The following is a 22308-nucleotide window of genomic DNA, read 5'->3' on the forward strand; positions in this document are numbered from 1 at the left end:
GTTTGTGACGTAAAACTTCCCAAGCAAGGTCACTTCAGAAGTCGCGTTTGAGCTTATGTTCAGCTTTGTAAGCCTCTTGCATGATGTCAACGGGGTAGCTGCCACTGCAGGGAAGTTGCTCAACTCTGGCGTAGCAACCTGAATACTTCAAAATGGAAGTTTGAAGCGCATTCCACCTATGAGCAACAACCATCGGTATGCATTCCAAGAAAAATAAACAGGAAGATTTTTTACCCATTTTGAACTTGAGAAAGTGAATGCCCAGGAGAGTCGGTGCTGGGTGGGACTGTGTTTGAGTTGAAGTGATTGGTAATCTTTTGGAACAAGATCTTGGCCGATTGATTTGTGCCAATTTCAGCTTGTGATGAAACATGTAGGTAGGACTTTGCCAGCTGCTCCTCCTCCTTTACTGTCCAGTTTGCACCATGCTTGCAAGTTTGAGATTCTTGAGAGTCTTCCATTGAATACAAGGTGATGTGAGTCCAGAGTAGTGGAGGTTGAGTCAAGTGCTGTTGAGTGGATGTGGTGAAAAGCGGGCTAGCAAGTCAGATAACGCATGTGTTAGCCAATCGGTTAATTAACCAATTGGCTAACACAAAACAATCAAAAATTAAGTACTGCGGGGCTAATTTTTCACCGGTGTGGAAAATACCCCATGGTTGCGGTAAATTTGACCTTACCACACCCGAGTTAACGCACGAGTGCAGATCCTCTAAAGGAAAAATCAAATTTTGATTAGCTTAGCTTGAGTGCACTAAGGATTTAGCACCAGCTTAGCAATAAAAAATTGCTAAGCGCTAACTTAGCTTAGCCGTGCCACTGTTGATTGTAGCATAGAGAAGAAAGCAGAGTATGAAGATGTCTGGTACAAATTTGGTTTAGGGTGTGTACCTTTCATGTGTTGTGAGTGTGACACTCTTGTGAACCATGAGTAGGATCTTATATAGCAGGTATATGAAGAAGATTCCTTGTGCCCATTTGTAAGCTGCAGGCCTGGGAAGAAGATTGTGTTTGCAAGTTCCTTGTCCAACCTGTTAAAATGCAAATGGGCAAAGGATTGATTCTGCCCAAAAGGAAATGGTGGCAAGAAGCAAGAACCTTCAAAATTTATCTAAGCTTGAAATCAGAGGCAAAGAGAAAGAAAAAGAAAAAAGAAACAGAACCATTTTTGAAAAGTTTCCAATCTTGCTTTCAAATGTGTGTTCAGATTAATCTTACACTTACAAATTAAGTTCATCTCATCATTTTTGTATTCACTTTATTTGCTTTGGTTTATGAAACTAAAGCAATGAGTTGACCTTTAGTTGTAGTGAAGAGTGATGTGAGGATCCAGGATAGCAAAGCCTGCGCATCCGGGACACAACCCCAATCATCGTGTTGCCCGCTATGAGAGCATCATCACTGCTAGTGGCGAGCGGACCTGATATGTGAAGCGTTGACCATGAAGGTTAACCGATACCGGTTGGACATTAATTTTCACCCGCTCGTGTGAAACGTTATATGACGCATGTCTCTCGAAATGTAGAAGCTTTTTCGACCGAAGGTGTGTTAGTTTTTTTGACGCTTCCTGTCCTGGGCTCAAAAGTCTATGTACGCGATGAAGTCATTTCAAGGATAATCTCTCGTCGCACCAGATCGTTCCTCTTCCCTTCCTGGTCGAAGTGTGAGACCTATGTATACGAAATGACGCATAAATCCTGAATAATTTGTCGAGATAGTCTAGGAAGACGTTTTATGATGTGGTCTGCTCCAGTCAAATCTCAGATTACCTTTGAAGTTTGTATGTAGTCGGTTGATTCCCATTTTGTAAATTCAACCAAGGTATTGTGATTAGTATTCGGGTCAAGTCGATTCGAACCAGATTTTAACATGAAGAGTCGAGTAAGTTGAAGATTTGATTTGTGAATGATTCTTTCTTGAATCGGTTAAAGAAGTTTCCAACGAATCGATCGAAATCAGATGAACTATTCTTGAGCAGTAGGGTTGAGTGCAGTCCAGAACCAGGAGAGTGTTCAATACAGAAGTGATTTTATCTGATCACATAAAGTTGAGATTGACATAAGATCACTTAAATTAAATTCACACTGAACTTCAACTTGAACTATTCAACATCCATATCATCACCGTCATCATCATCTTAACCAAGTTTTATTCAATTCATTCATTCATTCATTTATAAAAGAACACTTCACTCATCCATCCATCCATCCACTTTATCAACCAATCGATCATTTTATTTTATTCAAACCAAAAACAAAAAGATACCAGAGTTTTTATATAAAATATATTTATCTACATTCTTAAGCCTCTTTTTTTGATTTTGGATTCATTTATAACTTCGAAGACGTTCCAGTTGTCAATCCAACCAATCAATCAAATCGAATAAGAACCTTCGATTTTTTTTGGATCCACTTGAATTACAATCATTTCCAAGGTTTCAAGTTGAGTCATTTCAAAATCAAAACGTTACTCTTTACCATCTTACCTTTGTAAATCCTTTGTTTTCCATTCTCATCCATTCATTAACAACTCTCTCTCTCTCTTCTTTTCCTTACTTCAAATCACTTAATCATCCTAATCTGGAATCCATCCTTCCAAACCATTCACCTCAATAATCATCACAGTCATTAACATGAACTCATTAGCATTCCTCATCTTACTCGGTACATCCGCTGTTCGAGCTGGTTAGTCTTTCTCATCTCCCTTTTCCGATTTCACCTCTGAACGTTTTTCTTCAATATCTGACCAACGCTTGTCTTACAAAACCCTAGGTGTCACACCTACCGCTCCTGGTCCAGGTCAAGTTTTCAACGAAGGATCAGATTGTACGATCCAATGGAACTTGGATACTACCGGAAAATGGACTAGCTTTTCCATCGACCTCAAGACAGGCTCGAACCAAGCTATGCAATTGGTTACTAATGTTGCTAGTGGTTTAGACGGTACTAAAGGTGCTACAAGTCATTCATGGAAATGTCCGGATGTGACTCCTAACTCTGCGGTAAGTGGTACTACCACTTCTCTTCTACAACCCTTCACGAACTTAATTCTTCGTGATCTGTAATCTGACCTCATCCTGGATCTTCAACCTCATCTTGACTTTTACTTTGGTCATCAGATTTATTTCTACGAGTTCAGTCAAGCTGGTGAATCCACTACCTGGACCACTCGATTCACGATTGCTTCATCCAGCGGTGCTACTACTCCACCAACCGAGTCAACGTAAGTTGAATTTGCTTCTTCACCAATGATTCAACTACTGGTTATTTATACTGATTCATCTTTTGGTTTCAGTCAACCAGATGGAAAGAAAATCCCATGGGGAACCGGTAGCTTGGCTAATGGAGCTACCCCTACTCCTTCTACAACCCCATCGACTTCAGCTGCCAACACATCTACTACTATGAACACCACTACTGCTCAAAACACTACCGGCTATAACACTACTGCTAATCAATCCACTGCCAATACTACCGTGTCCCCTACACCTTCAGGTGCTACCACTTCTAGTACGTCCTTCATCTCAATTAAAACAAGTAAATCATACCTCTAACACCTTTCTCTTTTTTCACAGCCCCGGTAGTCGGCGGTGCTACCACCTCTACCTCTGCTGGTACATCGTCAGTTGGTACATCGTCAGTTGGTACATCCAAGTCTGGATCAAGCACACCAGGCTCAAGCGGTATCGCTACAGGCTCTTCAGCACTATCAAACACCACTGGTGGCGCCGCTACTACCAGTGGTGCCAGCTCGCTCCACGCTATGGCCAGCTGTGTTACTCTTGCTACTGTTCTCTCATTCACTTTGTCAGTCTTGGCTTGAGGAAACATGTATTGATTGGTTGAGTCAACTTGATTACACACACAAGCTCGTTTTTGTTCAGTGTTGAGGGCAAAGTAGGTTGAGAGAAATTTTGAAGGAAACAACTTCACTCGAAATTGGGCATGAATACCTTTTTGTTTTCTAATTGACATTTTCTACCAAGTCATTTGCTTTTTTCTTTTTTTTGGTGGGTTTGTGATATCTACTCTGATCAAGTGTAAACACCAAGAATTTTTTCCTTCTCTTGTTTTTTTCCATCTCAAACAAATTCAAGAAACCAAAGAAAAACAACTCGAGAAAAGAAAAGATATGTGATGCATTGTATCTATGTCTTTTTTTTCCTTTTAATTGTTTTTTTTCTTTTTTGTTTTTCTTTAACTACAACATTTGTTTTTCTCTCTCTTTTTCTCTTTTTTTGACTTTCTCTGATCTCTTTTGAGGTACGAGAGATATCAATATCTTTTTTTCGGTTCATTGATTGTGGGTTTGGGTTTTGATTATATTTTGGATGGATGGAAGATATATTGGTTTGATTGAGAGGTACATATGAATGGTTGAGAAAAGAGAGTTTTGAAGAGCAAGGAATTGAGTCTGATTGATAGGAATGTATATGATTGCCGTTTTGCAAACGCACGCCCAAGTTGAGCACCTGTATGCATGAAACTGCAAGGTTCGATATTCAATTTAAAGGTTTGATGACAGAATAAGTAAATTATGTAGATCCATGGAGATGCTTGAAGATGCTATAAGGTCATTCAATTGACGATTTAGAAGAGACTGGGTGAGAGTGGAAAGAGGAGTGAAACAATAAGAAATGACGGTGAAGAAGTTCGATGAGAATGAGTTGATTATTATTGATGAATTTGCTGTGAAGTGAAAATCATCATCGAAAACAGTAAGGGCCCGTTCGGCTGGAAACCAAATACGGTTTTTGGCCAAATACTCCACCAAAGCCAAAAACCGTATTTGGCCAAATACGGTTTTTGGTTTTTAACAAAAAGAGCAGCGTTCGGCAACGGTTTTTGATCAAAAAATCTTCAATTTTGAAAAACAGCCCTGAGGCTGTTTTTGAGACCAAAAAGAGTTTTTGGGCTCATTTGCCCCTCCATTTTGATTTTTCATTGACCGATTTGGTCGACTGTTCGGTAAACGAAAAAGCCGAATTTCGAGTTTTTCAATCTGCCCCTCGAAAAAGGGGCAGATCGAAAAATCGTTTTTGTGTAACGATTTTTTCGAAATCCAGCCGAACGGGCCCTAAACAAGCGAAATACCAACCCGTTTTCTTAAGAAGTCTAACGAATTATTCATCAAAAGACTTCACAAGTTAAAGACAAACGAAAAATATCATCAAAAAGAATCGGATTGAATTTTTAATTGTATATATAATCACAAACCATGCTCACATATTCAATTTGTACTTTCAATTGAACCATCATTGGATTGGTTTGTTGGTCATCAAGAGGATGATGTTAAATCAAAAAGAATTGAACAAAATATCCTGCCAATGCCATCAATCAGCCACTGAAGCCAGAAATATAACAAGTTATCATAGCTCAAAATGTGCCCAGATCATTATTTACATCATTGCGAGAAGTTCTTATTGGATCTTTGAAATCATGTTACTACTGAATATCTGATGGAAACAAACACATTTACACATTTTGATGATGCAAAAAAAATCCCCAATAGCTTGAAAGATCTTTGAATACAAGGAAATGAAGTTTACAAATGGGAATTGGGAATGAATAGACTGAAATCTTGGGTCTGGATTCAATACATACAAGTTCTTTATTTACACTTACAAGAGAAATCAAATGATGAGAGTCTGCAAGGAAAATTACAAACAACTTGATGGTCGTGGTTACAGTTTTTTTTTTCTATGAACTTCAACGTAGAATTGATGTGATGTGCTTCATGGGATCCCCACAGGTTCATCGACTAATAAAGGTGGCTCTCTTAGATATGGACTAAAGATACATGCCAACTGAAAAGTCATAAAAAGCAATGATGAGCCCACAGTATCATGATTTGATCAGTAATTCATAAACCTCATTCTCACATCAAAAAACTAAGAAACCAACAATATATCCAAAGACATAATAGATCGGTGTTGCAAAGATGCCTCCCACAGCAGCAGCACGTACAGCCGAGAGAGGTTCGATTGATTTTGCCAATTGAGCAGCTTGTAGAATAGCAGATCCAAGTGGACCTCCAACCAGACCGATCAAATAAGGAGTAATCAAACCCCAAGCCATTCGAGTTTGATCCATTCTAACTTGACATCTAACAATTTCAGGATCCATCTCTGGTATACCACCAATATCATCCATGGTGAAGATACTTGAGACGAGTAAACAGAAAAATGCAGCTATCGGTCCTCCTAATGCACCTATTCGAGCTGCTAGATATAACGGTTGATAGTCTTCGTATCCGGAATCATCTAAGATCGAGCAACCGATGACCATCGATAATACTCCAATAAGCGGTCTGTATTGGGGTGACCGGTGATGTGGTCAGACAGGATTCCAAATTGTCAATGGAAGAAGTTGAAGAGTAAATCTCGTTCCAGTGAAGTTGAGAGGATGACGTCATCACAACTTACGAAACCAAAATGGCTATCCAACAAAATCAAGCATTCGATCGAATCATTAAATTAGCCATCCAAACCAAAAAGTAAAATAAATCACATTGATGAAACCTCACTCACTCAATGCACCTTCAGCCTCCCACCTATCGCTCATCACTTTTGTTAAAGAGTTTATATCAGTGAAATATCTTATTTAAAGAAATCGTAATCCGAGTCATGCAGAGTAAAAAAAACGTACCTTGATATCAAAACCTTCTCTCTGATAAAGGATTAAGATATCCAAGCTGAAAAGCCTATTAAGAAAAAGCGAGTGAAGGATAAGATCAGATGAAACAAGAAGAAGTTAAAGATGGTACGCTTCTTTAGCCTTTGATAGGATTAAAGAACTTGAGAAGTTACTGTATCACGTGAATTACAAAACTTGATCTTGACAATTGCAAACAAATCCAAATTGATAAATCAAATCAAACTTTCAACTTCACACTTGATTGAATTTGACTCGAGTGTGAGAGACATTTAGATGAGGGAGGATCGACTAGAATTTGAAGAGTGAGGATCGTGAGTATTTGCTTGCTGGGTTCGAAGATGATCTGCTGTCGCACTAAAGAATAGATAGCCAACACTTCAAAGCAAGGGTGAATGAAAATAAGAAGTCCATGGAACTTGGAATTAGGGACTACACCATCGAATGCTGCCCTATGCTGCCCTTGCCTGAGTTTGATTGACCCCAACCAAACCTTATTGCCAAAGACTGGCCTTAAATCCGCCACCACAGCACTTCACACATCCTAGCTCATCCCACTCCTACGACTCATGTTCATACTCAACACAGTCCCTCTCAGCGAGAGAGGCGGCGTGTGGTGGGGCTTTTGGAAAGCTACAGTCAGCACCCCTCCAGGGATTGCCTCTAGGGGAAGGGGACCTCGGGAGCAGACTGTGTATGTCTTGTACCCATTACTCGCAGGATGTGTTTCACGTGAGTTTTCTATCCTCAAATGTTCCGTTTGGTGCATTCTCAGAAACAAATCGTTACAGCATTTGGAGCCTCATGTTGATAGCGGACATTGGTATTTGACCAGATGCATGAGCTCCAAGGCAGTTCTAACATAAGAGTGCACGCGAACAAGAGTGACTCCTGGATCACAGCTTCAGGAAACTTATCACACAGAGCAAATTACCAGCTTTAACTAATAATATCTTAGCACCAAAAAAGAACAGAGCAGAAACGGTTAAAAGGAACAAAGACAACACAGACGCAAGATTGTGTCCTCACAAGTATCAAATAGAGAATGAATGCAAAAACGACAGAATGAAATAAGAATTTCACAATCTTACGATCGATTTAGAAAAAAAAACAATAAACAAAGAAACCATAAATATATATAGGGATATATTGACCAGATGGTATCAGAAGAGAAAAAGGAGAACGTTAAATTCGTAGTCCCACTTGGGAACAGTTTAATAGAAGGATCCAAATCTCAAAGGACAAAGGTGAAACGGTCCAAGGAGAGTACTACTTTGATGATTTGGTATCACCTATACGCTGTTCTTGAAGAACTCTGCGGCGGCCGAACTGACTTGACGGTTTCCAACAATCAACCTGAAATCTTCAGTTCTGACAGGAGTGTCACCGCTAAATGATGAATTTGGTCATAAAACAAATCAACAAAGGAAGATCAGCTGATGTTTAGATTTGTGATGGAGTACAGAATTACTGACGTGGCATTCTCATCTTTGATGATTTCGAACTGAACAGATAAAGGTCAAATGAGGTTGCGTCAGCCGGAGAATCGATGAAAAGCAAAGGAAAGCCCTCAAGGTAAGGGCTACACTAACCCATATCATTGCCCGCAGATTTGGGACAACTTTCTTGATGTAACGGTCAAGCAACAAGTGTGCCCATTTCATCTTGATATCAAGTTCGGAGGCACCTCCCTCAACCGGGGCCTTGGTCCACTGATTGTAGGTATAACTGGCAGCTGGAGTGAAGTTCGTGGTTAGTAAGCCGCATGAAGAAGCCTAGTAAGAAAGGTGAAGCGTGGAACAAACCAGTCTCGGCAATGACAATCGGTTTACCCTCTCCTCCATCGCCGTAAAGCTTGATAATAGATATTCGACCGCGTATGACAGCACAAGTGTTCAATCAGTTTTTGAAAGCTAACATGCTGTTTGATAAAAGAAATACTGACCTTGTTAAATTCGTGAATCTTGCCTACAACTTCGTCCTGGTCGGGTGCAATGTTCAACCTGTGATAGGACTTTCCCCAGTGATAGAAAGAAAGACCTAGAAGACGGCCGCATTCAGCTCGTACGTTGTAGACAAAGGCTTACAAAGTCAACATACCTGCAATGTCGACATACTTCGACCCAGGCCAGTATTTGGTGTAGCCTCCTTTGAGGGAATCGATGCTGTCCCCGAAGATAGCGTTAGGAGACCATAACATATCTACAAAGAGCATAGGAGAAGAGCATTCATGTTCAAACGCGGGTCAACAGGTCAGTGATAAAAAGAAGAGCTTACACGTCATACTTGTGGTCGCTTTGACTCGTTCACCAAGCAAATTCCATTTCTCTTTGAAGACTGAATTGAAATCGAAAGAAGAAAATTTCTAATTAGACAGTGCAGCTTGCTAGGACTATGAGTCAAGCAGCACTCACGTTCTGGTTTCATGCCCCAACAGTACCATTCCCCGTTCATCTAAGAGAATGAATGATATTACAAAACGATGAGTTCACAGTGCCTCGATGTAGTCTCTGAGAGCACAGTATAAGGCGCTGGTTGGTAAATCGAAGAACTTATATGCTTACTTCGTGACCAAATCTAAGCCAGACAGTAATTCCTTGATCGTTGATGTGTTTGAGCTTCTTGGCAATCTTGTCTGCCACTTCCCATGTGATAGACTCCAATCCTTTAGTGGGCATAAGTCCAATACACCAGACAGGGTTGCCTTCAAGTTTCTTGATGGTCGGAACGTGCCAACCAAGATTTGATAAGGTGTCATCGATCTCAACATAGTCTCCCACCTGAGATCCGTATGTAAATGCGGCCGATCAAAAGTGCAATCAGTTTTCACAAGGTACACTGATCGAAAAGCACTGATCGAAAAGATTCGACTTACAATCGACATTGGTCTCGGAAGTTTAGCATTGATATCAGCCGGGCTATTAGGAGACTTCTTCTCGTTGAAAGCTGGCACAAAGCCTACGGCTATACGATTCACATGCAAGTTCGAGCTACGAAGTCCGAGAGAGGACCATTGCGCCGATCCGTCTGTGTTTTCTCCGTAACTGTCCTTGTGTGGATCTGATCCGAGGTCGATTCCGTCATCACACTTCTCGGATAAATCGCAATTGTTGAGGGTCACGTCGCCTTTCTTCAAGAGCTCCGCGGCATCGATACGTTTATGCAGTGCCTTGCCTTTGTCGGAAGAGATACGTTTGTGTAGGTGCTTGTCTTGTGCCGCTTTTGCTGATACCAAGCACTCGGACGTGAGAAGGACTGTGATGAGTAAGGCGAGTATGCCACTATGTTTAGATAAGACCATGTTAAACCGGGAAGATTTCACCGTGACGGCGAGTGTCGGGATAAGTATTGACTGTTAGGACCGCGGAGAGTATCAAAGACACTCTGAAAATACTCCGGTTCCGAAAGAAGAGGATGATATCGACAGAGGGGAGCTCAGACACGTAACAAGTTGGGTAGGTGTGAATGGGAGGAAGTTGTAGGGATGATAACAACGAAGGTGGAGGTATAAGGAGCTAAACTTGTCAAAGATTGGGGTGGGTGATCGATCTGAAAGACTGAAAAAAAAGGAGACAAGGAATGACTGTTGGTCGTTGGATGAGTGGCGATGAAAAACTCTGGAAGGAGTTCTTGTTGCTTGAAGTTGAGGTATGTGCAGGTTCAGACTCGGCCAGGAGAAATAGAAAAGGGTGTTTATATATGTACTAGAATTGAAGAACCTAGTAACTTCAAAGTTCACTCCTCGAACTCAATCAAGCTTGCTTGTCAAGAGATTCAGAAGGAGAAAAAAGGAAACACAAAAAAATTCAAATTCTCGAAACAGGAGTGAAAAAAATTGATTGGATGGAGTTCTTCTGTCATTTATGATTTCGTCATCTTACAGTGTAGGTGGGAGACTTACATCTACTCGCATATGTAAAATGAGGGTGGGCGGTGTGATTTGCCGAGCGAGAACAGTCTCAGAAGAGTTACAGACGCTTAATAAATGTCATCCAAACAAACAGACTGCCACCTCAAACACTAGCCCCACATGTCATACATACATGCCGTTCATTGTGCACCCGCTACCCATCTCTACATATGGTCCATGGACTTCATCAGCGCCTTGTTCTGCCTGGTTGCCTTGTGAAATCACGGAGACTTCATCTCACCAATGACGCCTCTGGTCTACATTGGGGGGAAGGAGTGAAAAGGTGTGGAAAATTCTTGTCATTTGATCTTCCAAGTGCGGGTCATCACCCTCACCGATCAGCTGTAAAAGGCTCAATAAAGCTTGTTGTTGATCATAGCGTAGCTAGATGAACATGCATCATCAAGGTGCATTTACACAACATTGAAGTAGCTCCTATGTGAAGGGTCCGTCCATAGGTTCATGATCCCGATTTGATTCCTGACGACCAGCACCAGACATCGCAGTGAATAGCGCACAGCTCGAGAGAACCATCAGACAGGCAAGATCACAAATTTTCTGCGTGGACGCGTGATGCGCGATGACCACAGTGGGGCTTGTCCGATTACAATGGCGCGCAGCGTCCTTGAGATTCGCTAGAACTATCTGCAATACGCGTCAAGTTGATCCAAAACACATGCTGTTGGTCTTCCCAAATCATATGTCTCGAACTTGATCGCATCTTTGGCGATACCGGCGGTGCTGTGTGACGTCCGCTTCCATCTTATCAGAACGAACATCTCTGCCGTTCATACTCAAGCCCACTGCGAGGTAGGCAATGGTGGAGTTAAGTGAGATGGATTGCAGAGCAAGCCTTGGGAAGCCCTACAGATCTATCGCTTGCCACGTAAACTTCTTGAGATAGCGGGTAGCCCTTTAAGACGGTCTTAAGTTTCAACTGGCGGGCATCTTCTGCCATGCTGATCTTTTGGATGTTTTTTGAAGGGCTAGAGAGTTTCAAAGTTCAAGTTTGAAACTTCCTCTCTGTCGCTCGACTTTTGACGAGGTCAAGTCAGTCCGACATGACCAGGTTCATTCCGTGTTGATGTAAAACTGAGCGTCACTTCAATCAAGGCTTTGTAATTTGATTCCATGGATTCACGGAGGTTTGATTGACTTTCGAACTTGTTTTGGATTGCGGCCATTGCCAAGAAACTTTGGGCCAGTTTTGGTATTTTCGATCATGAGCAATTTACCCGCCTGATCACTGCGGAATGGCCGGCCTCCATCTCCGGAATCCAAAACCACGATGAATGGACTCTCGAACGACTTTCTGGAAGGGGGCTATCTGGGAATACGTCTCGAAACTCTTTTTACACAAGGGGTCCCTTTTTCAGAACTTCTGAAGTCATCTTCTTGACATGGTGTGCCCTTTTTCCTCTTGACCTCATGGTCACTCATGGTAGTCAGGTACATAGTCAATGGTTGAGCCTTGGAACCGGGACTCAAAAACAGCTCCTGACAAAGGAAATTATATGCCCGTGTTTGTTTGGCTTTGCAGTGATGCGTCTGGCAGTGGCATGGTCTGCCATATCCATATGGATCTATGTCCATATCCCTCGGTATCCATCCAGCTTTTACACTTTTTTGTTGATTGAGTTACATATAAGCCTATCGAACACTGTATCAAGCACTCTGCGTCAGGTCCAGCTGCCAGTAAGAACTTTGTGTCTGTTTGATTGGGGAGATTCATGTTTTGAGCTGCAACTTGCAGGTAGAAGGAGTGCAGTTGAGCTTGTCTGTGCGCCATTGCAGATCAGTGAATGCATTTCTTGCTGTACATCATCCTACTTCATGGGGCTTTAAGTCAGTTTGCATGGACATGTGGAGGTTTTGTAGTATTTTGAGGTTGTTTGAAGTTGCTCAAGTTGCTTGAAGTGGATCAAGGATTAAGAATTCCATGAGTGATCTGATGTGGTGTATATTTGGGGTTTATCTTTTCTGAAACAGGTTCATGAGATGATTTTACTCAAACTCTGTCTCACTCTTGAGTGGTCTATCACTGCAAAGACCTTTTTGTTTGTAAGCACAGCGCAAGAAACATTTTATCTGCCATGTGTAATGGAACAGAGTGCTTTTACACAACAAAATACAGCTAACTTGACCAAGTCCGTCCTGGCAAGTCAGCTTTCCAGAGAATAACTTATGGCCTATCTATGAAATTTGTTGTGTGAGCCAGGGAAATTTGGCTGGCAAGTGTTTGTGGTTTGGGCCTAACACACAACAATTGTGATGAAGGACATGTCACATAGCAAGTCAAAGTGGGGGGTTGAACATATTTTAAGTATGCTCTCAATCACTTGAGTGAACACCATCTACAATGCTGGGACAAAATCAACTGTCCTTGAATCTCCATGTTTTGTTGGAGAACCAGATATTGTACCAAGTGGGTTTAAGATTGTCGTTCTGTTTAGGAGAATATTTGGGTTCCAGAATCACTGAAAGTACTTGTGATGGGGCCAATGATCTTGCCTGCCTACACAGAGTAGCCTTTCTCATACTGGCAATCCTTGACAAAGTTTGAAGTCCATCAATTTCCTTTAGTTTCACAATTAGTCTTCAGGGGAACACTGGTATGGTTCAAATTGACAATACTCAGAATCCCCAAACAAAATAATCAGGCCCCAATTCTGGACATCACATCAACATAAATGGTTGAAAATCTCAATAATAAACAAAATAGACTTCTTTGGTTGAACAACTCTTGCAGTTGCAGAATGTTTCTGATTTACACAATGCACTAAAACAAAAATTAGTCCAGTGTTGATTTCTAGTCTTTTGATCACAGGATAGTGAAAAACATACACTTTAAACATTATACATTAGCGGTACACAAACTTGAACACCTGACCTAAAAACCCATGGACAAAACCCATGACAGCCCAATTGTGTCTGGGGTTTTGTCCATGGGTTTTCAGGTCAGGTTTTCATGTTTGTGTACCGCTATTTTCCCCAAGTGGGAATGGGAAAATGATTAAGAGTATAGTTTGTCATAAAAGGATCTATCATTGCACACCTGAGCCATAACACCCACACTACACACTGCCAGCATTAAAGAGGTTCCCAGATGGGAATATGGGTTGCAGGAATCAGACAGCCTTTGTGACTACATATATTACAATGGCCGTCTGATCCCTACAACCCATATTCCCATCTGGGAACCTCTTTAATGCTGGCAGTGACATATGTGCAGCTGGCTGAGTGAATGAGTGGCTATCATGTACATACAGACCTGCTCAGTTATCTGTGCACCTGCATAATTGAATCATATGTAATATATGCTGTAACTTTTTTCAGCTTGGCAAAACCATTAGCCGTTCTCAAACCAAACCTGGTTTCCAAAAAACCCGGTACACCTGGTTGTCTTTTTGGCTGGGAGGTGTCAAAAATGTCAACTCAATACACAAAGTTACCACCAAAAAAGCAACTGGGGGTACCAGGGTTTTTGGCAACCGGGTTTGGTTTGAGACTGGCTATTCTAAAAATTGCTACATACACAGGACCCTGGAGAGCTCTTGTACAGGTGGGTGATGCAAAAGATTTTATTTATGTTTGCTGTGAATTGCTGTGTATTTCACAGCATCTACACCACATTAACAACTCTTCACAATTGTATAGGTATGAATTTCACAGTTTACAAAGTGCTTTGCTCCTGGCTAGGCATTAGGCATTGGGCGAGGTTTTTGAATTTTTTTGTTTTTTGGTTGCACAAACCAATTCAAAGGTAGTTCAGTTTGTTTGGAATCCTTGAGTAGGGATGGCTGGCCAATATCAAAGCCACCAAAAGCACAGCAAAAAAATATTTCTTGTTTTGCTTCACAAAATTTTTCCAAAATTTCATCTGGCGTAGAGCATCCTTGCTTGACCTGTAAAAGCCACAAGCCCCAATCGCGCCACAAAAGAAGCCTTTCAGACATTTCACAGATACCTTGCCCAGGGTACCCCTTTTCTGAATCTACCCGGGTATCCCCCAGCAGCCGTGATCCAATGATTGCTTGGTTGACTTTGATCAATCCAAAACTTGATCGACTCACCCAACAAGTGTATCAATCAAGTGCTGAAATATTCTTTCTTTTTCAACTAACCTGGAAGTCAAAATTGGGTCACATTTGATCGACTCAAAACTAGACATACTCATCCAATTGCAATCTGAAATTGAAATCAAAACATTGATTGATTCAAACATTGATCCTTTGGATTGGTCACAAACTGCTGGAGTTGACGAGCAGAAACCTCGAAGACAAGAGTCAAGCGGTCATCGGACCAAGGCAAATGAAAATCTAACCCAAAAAGGTAACCGGGCAAAGCAACAGGGCTTTCTACCTGTGAAACTCACTCTCTTCTGCAATCTTCAAATTGCTTTGTGAGGTGCATTGCTTGTCGGTCAAAAAAATCAAAAAAAGAGCGAAAATTTTGCCCAATGCCTATTATTGAGGGAGGAGCAAGGGATTTGGTCAAGTTTTTTTGAATGTAAAGTGTGGTGAAGTGTGTGTAGTGTAGGAAATTCTTTTACATCATGCACCTCAATAAGAGCTCTCCGGGGTCCCACATACACTGACTCAAATCTGTGGTGTAATTTCAGCAACTCAACTTCATGTAACACACTTCCTGTTACTGTCAAATGGCTTCCAGAGTGCTGCCTGGGTAGCTGGAGGTATATATAGTCAATTTTTGGGACAATTTTGTCAAACTGGAAACCGTTACATGATTTAATCTCACAGTGATTTACTTGCATATTCAGATGAGTAGGGAACTGAGCTGAGGCTATGACCCGGAATTGGACCTTCAGGGCCGGCCACGAGGCCGTGTCAGATCCGGCCTCAGCCACACAAGACATGAATGCTACCGGGCAGCACTGGGCAGGCCCTGGCTTGGGCCAGCCCCTTGTGAGCTAGTTTGAGAGTGCAGGACGGATGCTTGATGATGTCAATTTTTCCAGAAAATTGCCTCAACAAGCCCTTTACCAATGCCTCCACAAAGATTTTCCCAATGGCCCTGGCCCCAAGTAGCCTTGTAGTGGGTCCTTTGTTGCTATTACCAGGCTGAGCTTGAGGCCCCAGGCTTGGCCTCAACCTAGTCTGGGAAGTGCTTGGGTAGACTTGGCCAGGCAGGTCCAGGGCCAAGTCATAGCCCTAAACTGAGCAGACCTGTCTGTCCAAGCAGACACAGAAAAGATATGTCACCCTTGGGGTCAATGTCAGCCCTGAGTACATATACATGTACCCAAAACTAACCTGTAACAGTAAGAAACATATGTATAAGATTAACTACATGTTACATACTGAGCATAGACTGTATGTAACATGTAATACAATGTATTAAAACCTTTATTACATATATATGGACCTGTAAAACAACATGTAATATGTAACAAAACACCAATTACAACTCATAACTCAGTGTCAAGAGTTAAATGCTTATATTACATACCACACACAAGGTGTATATGTAATTAAGCATTACTAGTAACAATCAGTACTACATGTCAATAACTAAACCTGAACCAATGTAGTGATAATAACAAATATCACTACAGTTAGGTTTGGAGAGGAGAGTATATAAACCCTCCTCTCTCAGCCTTCAGAGAATCCCCCAAGCAATTATTACCCACTAATTTTAAAGAACAATTAAAGTTCAACTGAAGTAAAATATCAAGAGTCTTATACAAATAAGACTAGTGATAAGCTTCATCAACTTCAATCAGATTCCTGATCAAAAGTAGGTAATACAATTCTTCATTTCCCTCTGGATCCTCTACTTCCCCTAAGTAGAAACCCAATCAAGGCTAGTGACCTTAAGAAGAACTTCAGGCTGGTGACCTTAAGAATAACCCTAAGTTGGTGACTTTAAGGACAACCAGATTGGTGAACTAACTCACTCTTTGATCTGTTACAATAAAGATTAAAGGAAGGTCCAGGATCCAACCTTCATATATTATAATAGACATCATATTATAATTACTGAATCTCCTTTTTAGGAGTCAATTAACTGAAGTCTGTCTGGATTTGTCCAAACAGACTGTCAGTCCCCTTTCTTCTCTTTAATTTTCCTTCTTTACTTCAATTTGTAACTACTACATATTTGAAATAAAGAAGTTAAATTTAATAAACCTACCATTCTACCCTTCAGTGAGCACTGAGTACTCCTACAAAGAGCACCCAGTCCTCACAGTCAAGGTATTGCTATCACATATGTAATACACCCAAATGTAAGCCAGTTTGGCCCCAAGGGTGGCATATCTTTTCTGTGTCTACTTGTAAATGATAGCCACCTAATTACTCAGCCTGCTGCACACATGTAATGGGGGTGTTGTGTCTCAGATGCACAGTGGTAGATATTTTTATGACAAACTATACTCTCAATCATTTTCCCATTCCCACTTGAGGAAAATGTGTAATTTTGGCAGTGATGCTAGTCCTTTTTGCCAGATCCTTGATAATCTAAACTGATTGATTCATTCAAGATTTCTTTTCTCACAAAGTGTTCTACCTCAAGACCGCTTTGTGATCATGTAGTGGAATTGGACCATACAGTTCTCAAAGATAAAACAAGGCAAAAGTAATTGGAGAGTTTGGCACTGCAAAGCTTCAAACAACACCATTTCTTCACAAAGCAGTAGGGCCTAATTAAAGTACTCAAAGTTGTATAGTTACGTGTATATAGTTTTCTTTTATACTTTTTTGGCTCTCTGGCAGAAAAAAAGTATACTGGGGTCCCAAAGTATCCTAGCTTTGAGGACCTGTTGCACACTTTGCTCATCATGTGCTATTGTTATTTCATCCCAGCCTTTGAAAAAGGGTAAATTACCCAACAAGATGTACTTTATAGTTTTTGTTTATAGTTGTAAAAAAACAAGAGAACTATATATAAAAAACTATACACAACTTTAAGTAGCGTAAATATTCCCCAGTTGGACATGTGAGCCATAAAATCTTGGCTCAAGAGTTGATCAACCCTCTTCACTTGTGGCTGATAGATGTCCTTTGTAACTCAGAAATGCCATGCTCTCTGCTTTTGACTACACTCACTTAGGTAACTTCTAATTATCTGCTCATGTCTCAGGAATATGTGACCTCAACTTAACAATTTCTTACAAAGCTGTTCATACTGCCAATTTGAAGGCTTACCACCAGATGAGCTGGGTTGTTGCCAAAAAAACCCTTTTTCAAGTCTGTTTTTGGACATTTTGTCATGATACATAGATAGTTATAAGCAGTGTATGTAGTCTAAGTGGGAGGATAAAGTGTTTCTTGGGTTAAGAGTGGACTAGTTGAAAAACTCATCAGCTACACTTATCTAGCCCATACACCAAATTTTGTGGATAAGCCATCAGTCCTTCCCATGTAAGCTGAATCCCCAGCAGGGACTTGATCAACTTAGCTGTAGTTATCTGAACTTGTCCTATCCAGATATGACACCTGCATGGGAAATCTTTGTTCCTTGAGCTTTGTTTACACAGTGAACAAAAGTGTTTGTGCAGTTTTCAAGTGTAATACAGAGTTGGAGTCAAAGTAATTCATTCAAGAGAAGATGAAACCCAGCTCTGGACCAGTCCACATCATATCACACATGAAATCATGAATCCAGTGAAAACCACTCAAACACCCAAGGTACCACAAAGCCTTGAGATATGGATGTAGACTAATCTGAAGCCCAATGAAAAGTGGTCTACATCATAGATAACAAGATATGAATTCCATGGATTTATTGCATTACACAGCCAAGCTCAACCCTACTCCTTTTACCTTCAAGTTGCATCTCAAGACACCAAGAAATCCCAAAATATGTAGTATCTTGCACTATCTTTCCGCCCACAATTGTTGTCCTTTCAATGTTCTTTGATCACAGTGGTGTGAAAATGTAAACCAATCTTCTGATTGTTTTTTATAAACAGGTCACTGGATGGTCTTTATCTTGGCCAGGCTGAGACAACCCTCAAACCAACTGTGCCTCAGGCAGCTTGCTACATGTAACATTATCATAACCTGGCCCAGGTCTTGGCCCCAAGCTATGCTGACTCTGCTGAGAGCTGATCGGGCATTCCGGCGCCGACCCAAGGCCACGGCCGGGCCTTGAACCGTCACCCGAGCGGCGCAGCTGGTTTGACTCGGAATTCGGACTTGTCGTCTATTGATGATGTCACACGAAACATGCGAGAACGACATTAAAAGAAAAGGAGCAAGGTACAAGATCCAACAACTTCGCCACCAGCCTTCAATCGCGTCACAGTCATCACATCAATATTTTCGAAGGGAGTACATACAGAATGGAGGAAAATAATACCAAAGCATGCAGCGAGGACGAGGGCGATCAGAAAAATTCACTACGTCATAGAAGGAAAGGTCAAGTTAACAAACCACCAAAGATTAACTCAGGTTTGAAGTATCAAGATGCCAAGAGCCAATCAGGCGAAACCGAAAATAGGTAAAGAGAAATATGGTGTACTCAGGGCATGAAACATCGATCATTGGTATTTCAGATGGCTGACATGATATTTGTGTAATCTTCATCAAGTCCTCTATCCGAAAATTTTACTGCAACATTGAAGGTTGGACGCCACGGGGACGTGAAACTGTTAGCTGTTAGTTGGTCATCCCCTTTAAGCAATTAGATAAAGACAAGTGCAACTTGCCCTCAGCTCGACTGAGCAATTCAATTGACAATCTTCCCTGATCAAACAGCCTGGTACACCGTGGAACGAGATAGATTTGTCCGAGTCATTTCTCATCGAAGATAAACAGCTTGGCACAAGCAGCCGTCATACCCAAGGCATTTTTGCACGTCGAAGATGGTTCTTTATTATCGGTGGTCTTCTCGGCGCTTTCTTAGGATGGTATGTCATTCAAGGTTTCTATCTGTTGCATATCTGGCACGTAAGCTTGAGCTAACTTGATTCTGAAATTGAAATCCATTGACTAAAACAGGCTATTCACAGACGCACCGACGTCTTTTTCAGACTTGGATTTTGATCTAGATCAAACTTTTTCAAACATGAAAGAGATGATCAACGCGAGAGAGTTATCGAGTATGTTACCTCAATTGAATCTTTCGGACGTGTTTCCATCCTCCTCCAATAAATCTTGGCTTAAAAATCACGATTTCACGGTAGGTTTCTTCCTAAACTTGAAATTTCGATTCTAAAACTGAGCAATCTTCTATCTAAATTTGAACTTCCGATTTCCCCCTATATCTCACACCTCGAAGGTTGGAAGACAAGCATTATCAAACGGATTGCAAAAGAAACACGCAGTTTTGTTGATCCCTGGAATTATCTCCAGCGTACGTGAACTGTTTTCAGTCAAGACAATGATCTCAGATATCTTCTATTCGAATCTCACATTTTCGGAAAAAGGGCTTGGAGAGCTGGGGTACAACAGAAGAACACGCACCATTCTTCCGCAATCGAATTTGGGGGACCGCAGCTATGGTATGATCCCCAGTCTCTTTTTGCTTCTTCACTTCAAAATTACAAATATGACTAATCTTCACGTCCTGTATCGTAGTTGAGGGCTGTAGTAACCAGGAAAGAAGCTTGGCTGAAAGCTATCAAGCTAGATCTTGAAACAGGTCTGGATCCACCTGGCGTCAAAGTCAGAGCTGCTCAAGGGTTTGATGCAGCGGCTTACTTTGTTCAGGGATATTGGTATGCGCATCATCTTCCTTGCTCTAACCACTGCTGCATACCTCGCTTTGATATCATACTGACCAAACCAATTGCATCATTTTCTTGAATAGGATATGGCAAAAAATCATCGAAAGTCAGTTGACACATGTCTTTCTGACGGTATCGAATGCAGACAATCACTGATCCTCCTTATGTGTTGTGAGAGTCAGATTTGGCAGTACTGGATTACGATCCATTGGATATGTCACTAATGGCGTATGACTGGCGCCTAACCCCATTGAACTTGGAGATTCGTGATCGATATTTTTCTCGTATGAAAGTCGCCATTGAACATTCCAAGCAAATCCTCGGGAAAAAGACTGTACTTGTCAGTCATAGTATGGGTGGGAGCATCGTGCTCTTTTTTCTCAAGTTGAGTCACTTATGAATAAAGATGACTGGCACATCGCGTCTCACTTGTCCCTAAATCCGATGGATGACTGGTCTCATATCTTTGTTCGTCTTCATTTTAGATGGGTAGAAGCTAGTGGTGAGCATTTTGGAAATGGGGGCGCAGACTGGGTAGAGAACCATATAGAAAGCTTCGTGAATATCGCAGGAACGACTTTAGGTGTGTCTCGACTTTTCACTCGTTATTTTTTAATTTGAATTCTGATGTGTCTTCGATAGGCGTTCCAAAGACTCTGGCGGCTTTGTTGAGTGGTGAAATGCGAGACACGGTAGAATTAAATGCTGCGGGGGTTTATGTGCTTGAAAAGCTTTTCTCAAGAAAAGAGCGAGCTGATTTGTTCAGGTCTTGGGCCGGGTCAGCAGCACTTTGGCCTAAAGGTGGCAATGTCATTTGGGTTAGTAATTCTTTCGGTTATATTCGCTGGATTACATTGAAACGAGCTCTTGACTCCCTTCGTTTTCCCCAGGGTACTGCTCAAGGAGCGCCAGATGATCCAGAAAATGCCACATTGACCAGCGGAAACGTGAGTGACGATATCCGCTGCTGATATTTTCTATGTAACCGACTTTCGGGTTGATTTTACCACCAGGTCTACAATTTCCGACCAAATGATAAGACGTCAACAAAAAATCTAACGATGGAAGGGGCCTACGAGTACTTGCTACAACATACACCAACTCAATATGGAAAGATGCTTCAGACAAACCATAGTTTTGGAATCACAACAGATGAAGAAGAATTGAAGGCAAACAATGGTGATTTTAGAAAATGGACCAATCCGCTTGAAGTTCAATTACCTAATGCCAAGAGCATGTCGATCTACTGTTTATACGGAGTTGGCAAACCCACCGAAGTCAGTGTATTTGTTTTAATTGGAAAATAGGAAGTTCATCAAAATCTTATCGAATTTTGTTGGATTCTAGAGGGGGTACTGGTACAAGGAAGATGAAGATGAGGTAACCGGAAGTCAACATGTATATGTTGACAATGAAGTCAGTCTTGACGAAGAGCGACCAAAGATCAAGAATGGCGTGACCTTCAGTGATGGTGATGGAACAGTCTCACTCCTTAGTCTAGGTGCAATGTGTGTGGATGGATGGCAAAGGAAGAGTTATAATCCAGCTGGTGTAAGAACCCTTCTCTGCTTCTTTATGGGGATGGAATTGACGGAGAATCTATGCTGTTTGTCGGGGCGGAGGTATTTCATCAACAGATTCGAGTGGTGACGCACGAGATTGAACATCGACCGCAAGGCTTTGATATCAGAGGAGGCTCTACCACTGCAGATCGTACGTAAAATTTGTTTCGTTGGACATGGAAGCGAGTTTCACCCGCACCAGGGAACAGTATATACTGATTTAATTTGCTCACACGCAGATATTGATATTCTTGGATCAGCCGAATTGAATGAAGCGATTATCAATATTGTGTCTGGACGAGAAGAACTTGTGAAGGAAAAGATCGTCTCAGAGATTAAAAGTTATGTGAAACGGATCAGATGGCCTGCTTGAATAAGTTTTGTATATTAGAAGAGAGGTTGTAGGGGTGTTGCCGCTTAGATTCCGTTTGGATGTGAAGGTAGTGGGTCTGATGACTTGTAAGATATGAATCAAATGATAAAAGCATCTTT

At 41.4% G+C, this 22308-nt stretch overlaps 4 protein-coding genes across 4 annotated transcripts; 2 read left to right on the top strand and 2 right to left on the bottom strand.

Annotated features, from left to right (window-relative positions):
• Window positions 1–2098: 2098 nt before the first annotated feature.
• Window positions 2099–4460, top strand: MELLADRAFT_72374 (uncharacterized protein; the record flags this gene model as incomplete). The annotated part of the gene is made up of 6 exons (XM_007412150.1): window positions 2099–2441; window positions 2625–2684; window positions 2772–3001; window positions 3119–3222; window positions 3295–3509; window positions 3575–4460. 5 exons carry the CDS (start codon window positions 2633–2635, stop codon window positions 3820–3822), a joined length of 849 nt encoding a protein of 282 aa, XP_007412212.1.
• A 1274-nt stretch (window positions 4461–5734) lies between these two features.
• Window positions 5735–6563, bottom strand: MELLADRAFT_108410 (uncharacterized protein; the record flags this gene model as incomplete). The annotated part of the gene is made up of 4 exons (XM_007412241.1): window positions 5735–5806; window positions 5904–6309; window positions 6425–6437; window positions 6530–6563. The coding sequence occupies 4 exons, from the start codon at window positions 6561–6563 to the stop codon at window positions 5735–5737; spliced, it is 525 nt and encodes a 174-aa protein (XP_007412303.1).
• A 976-nt stretch (window positions 6564–7539) lies between these two features.
• On the bottom strand, window positions 7540–9553 carry MELLADRAFT_56670 (family 26 glycoside hydrolase; the record flags this gene model as incomplete). Its single annotated transcript, XM_007412240.1, has 10 exons — window positions 7540–8042; window positions 8129–8157; window positions 8246–8388; window positions 8459–8507; window positions 8599–8693; window positions 8754–8855; window positions 8931–8990; window positions 9068–9107; window positions 9218–9433; window positions 9529–9553. The coding sequence occupies 10 exons, from the start codon at window positions 9535–9537 to the stop codon at window positions 7946–7948; spliced, it is 840 nt and encodes a 279-aa protein (XP_007412302.1).
• Window positions 9554–19593: 10040 nt separating this feature from the next.
• On the top strand, window positions 19594–22189 carry MELLADRAFT_88797 (uncharacterized protein; the record flags this gene model as incomplete). The annotated part of the gene is made up of 13 exons (XM_007412151.1): window positions 19594–19707; window positions 19807–19881; window positions 19955–20029; window positions 20106–20245; window positions 20338–20360; window positions 20437–20638; window positions 20740–20837; window positions 20897–21072; window positions 21145–21201; window positions 21268–21531; window positions 21602–21805; window positions 21892–21967; window positions 22056–22189. The coding sequence occupies 13 exons, from the start codon at window positions 19594–19596 to the stop codon at window positions 22187–22189; spliced, it is 1638 nt and encodes a 545-aa protein (XP_007412213.1).
• Window positions 22190–22308: the final 119 nt, after the last annotated feature.

Source organism: Melampsora larici-populina (assembly GCF_000204055.1).
Source record: "Melampsora larici-populina 98AG31 unplaced genomic scaffold MELLAscaffold_29, whole genome shotgun sequence".
Classification (NCBI taxonomy): domain Eukaryota; kingdom Fungi; phylum Basidiomycota; class Pucciniomycetes; order Pucciniales; family Melampsoraceae; genus Melampsora; species Melampsora laricis-populina.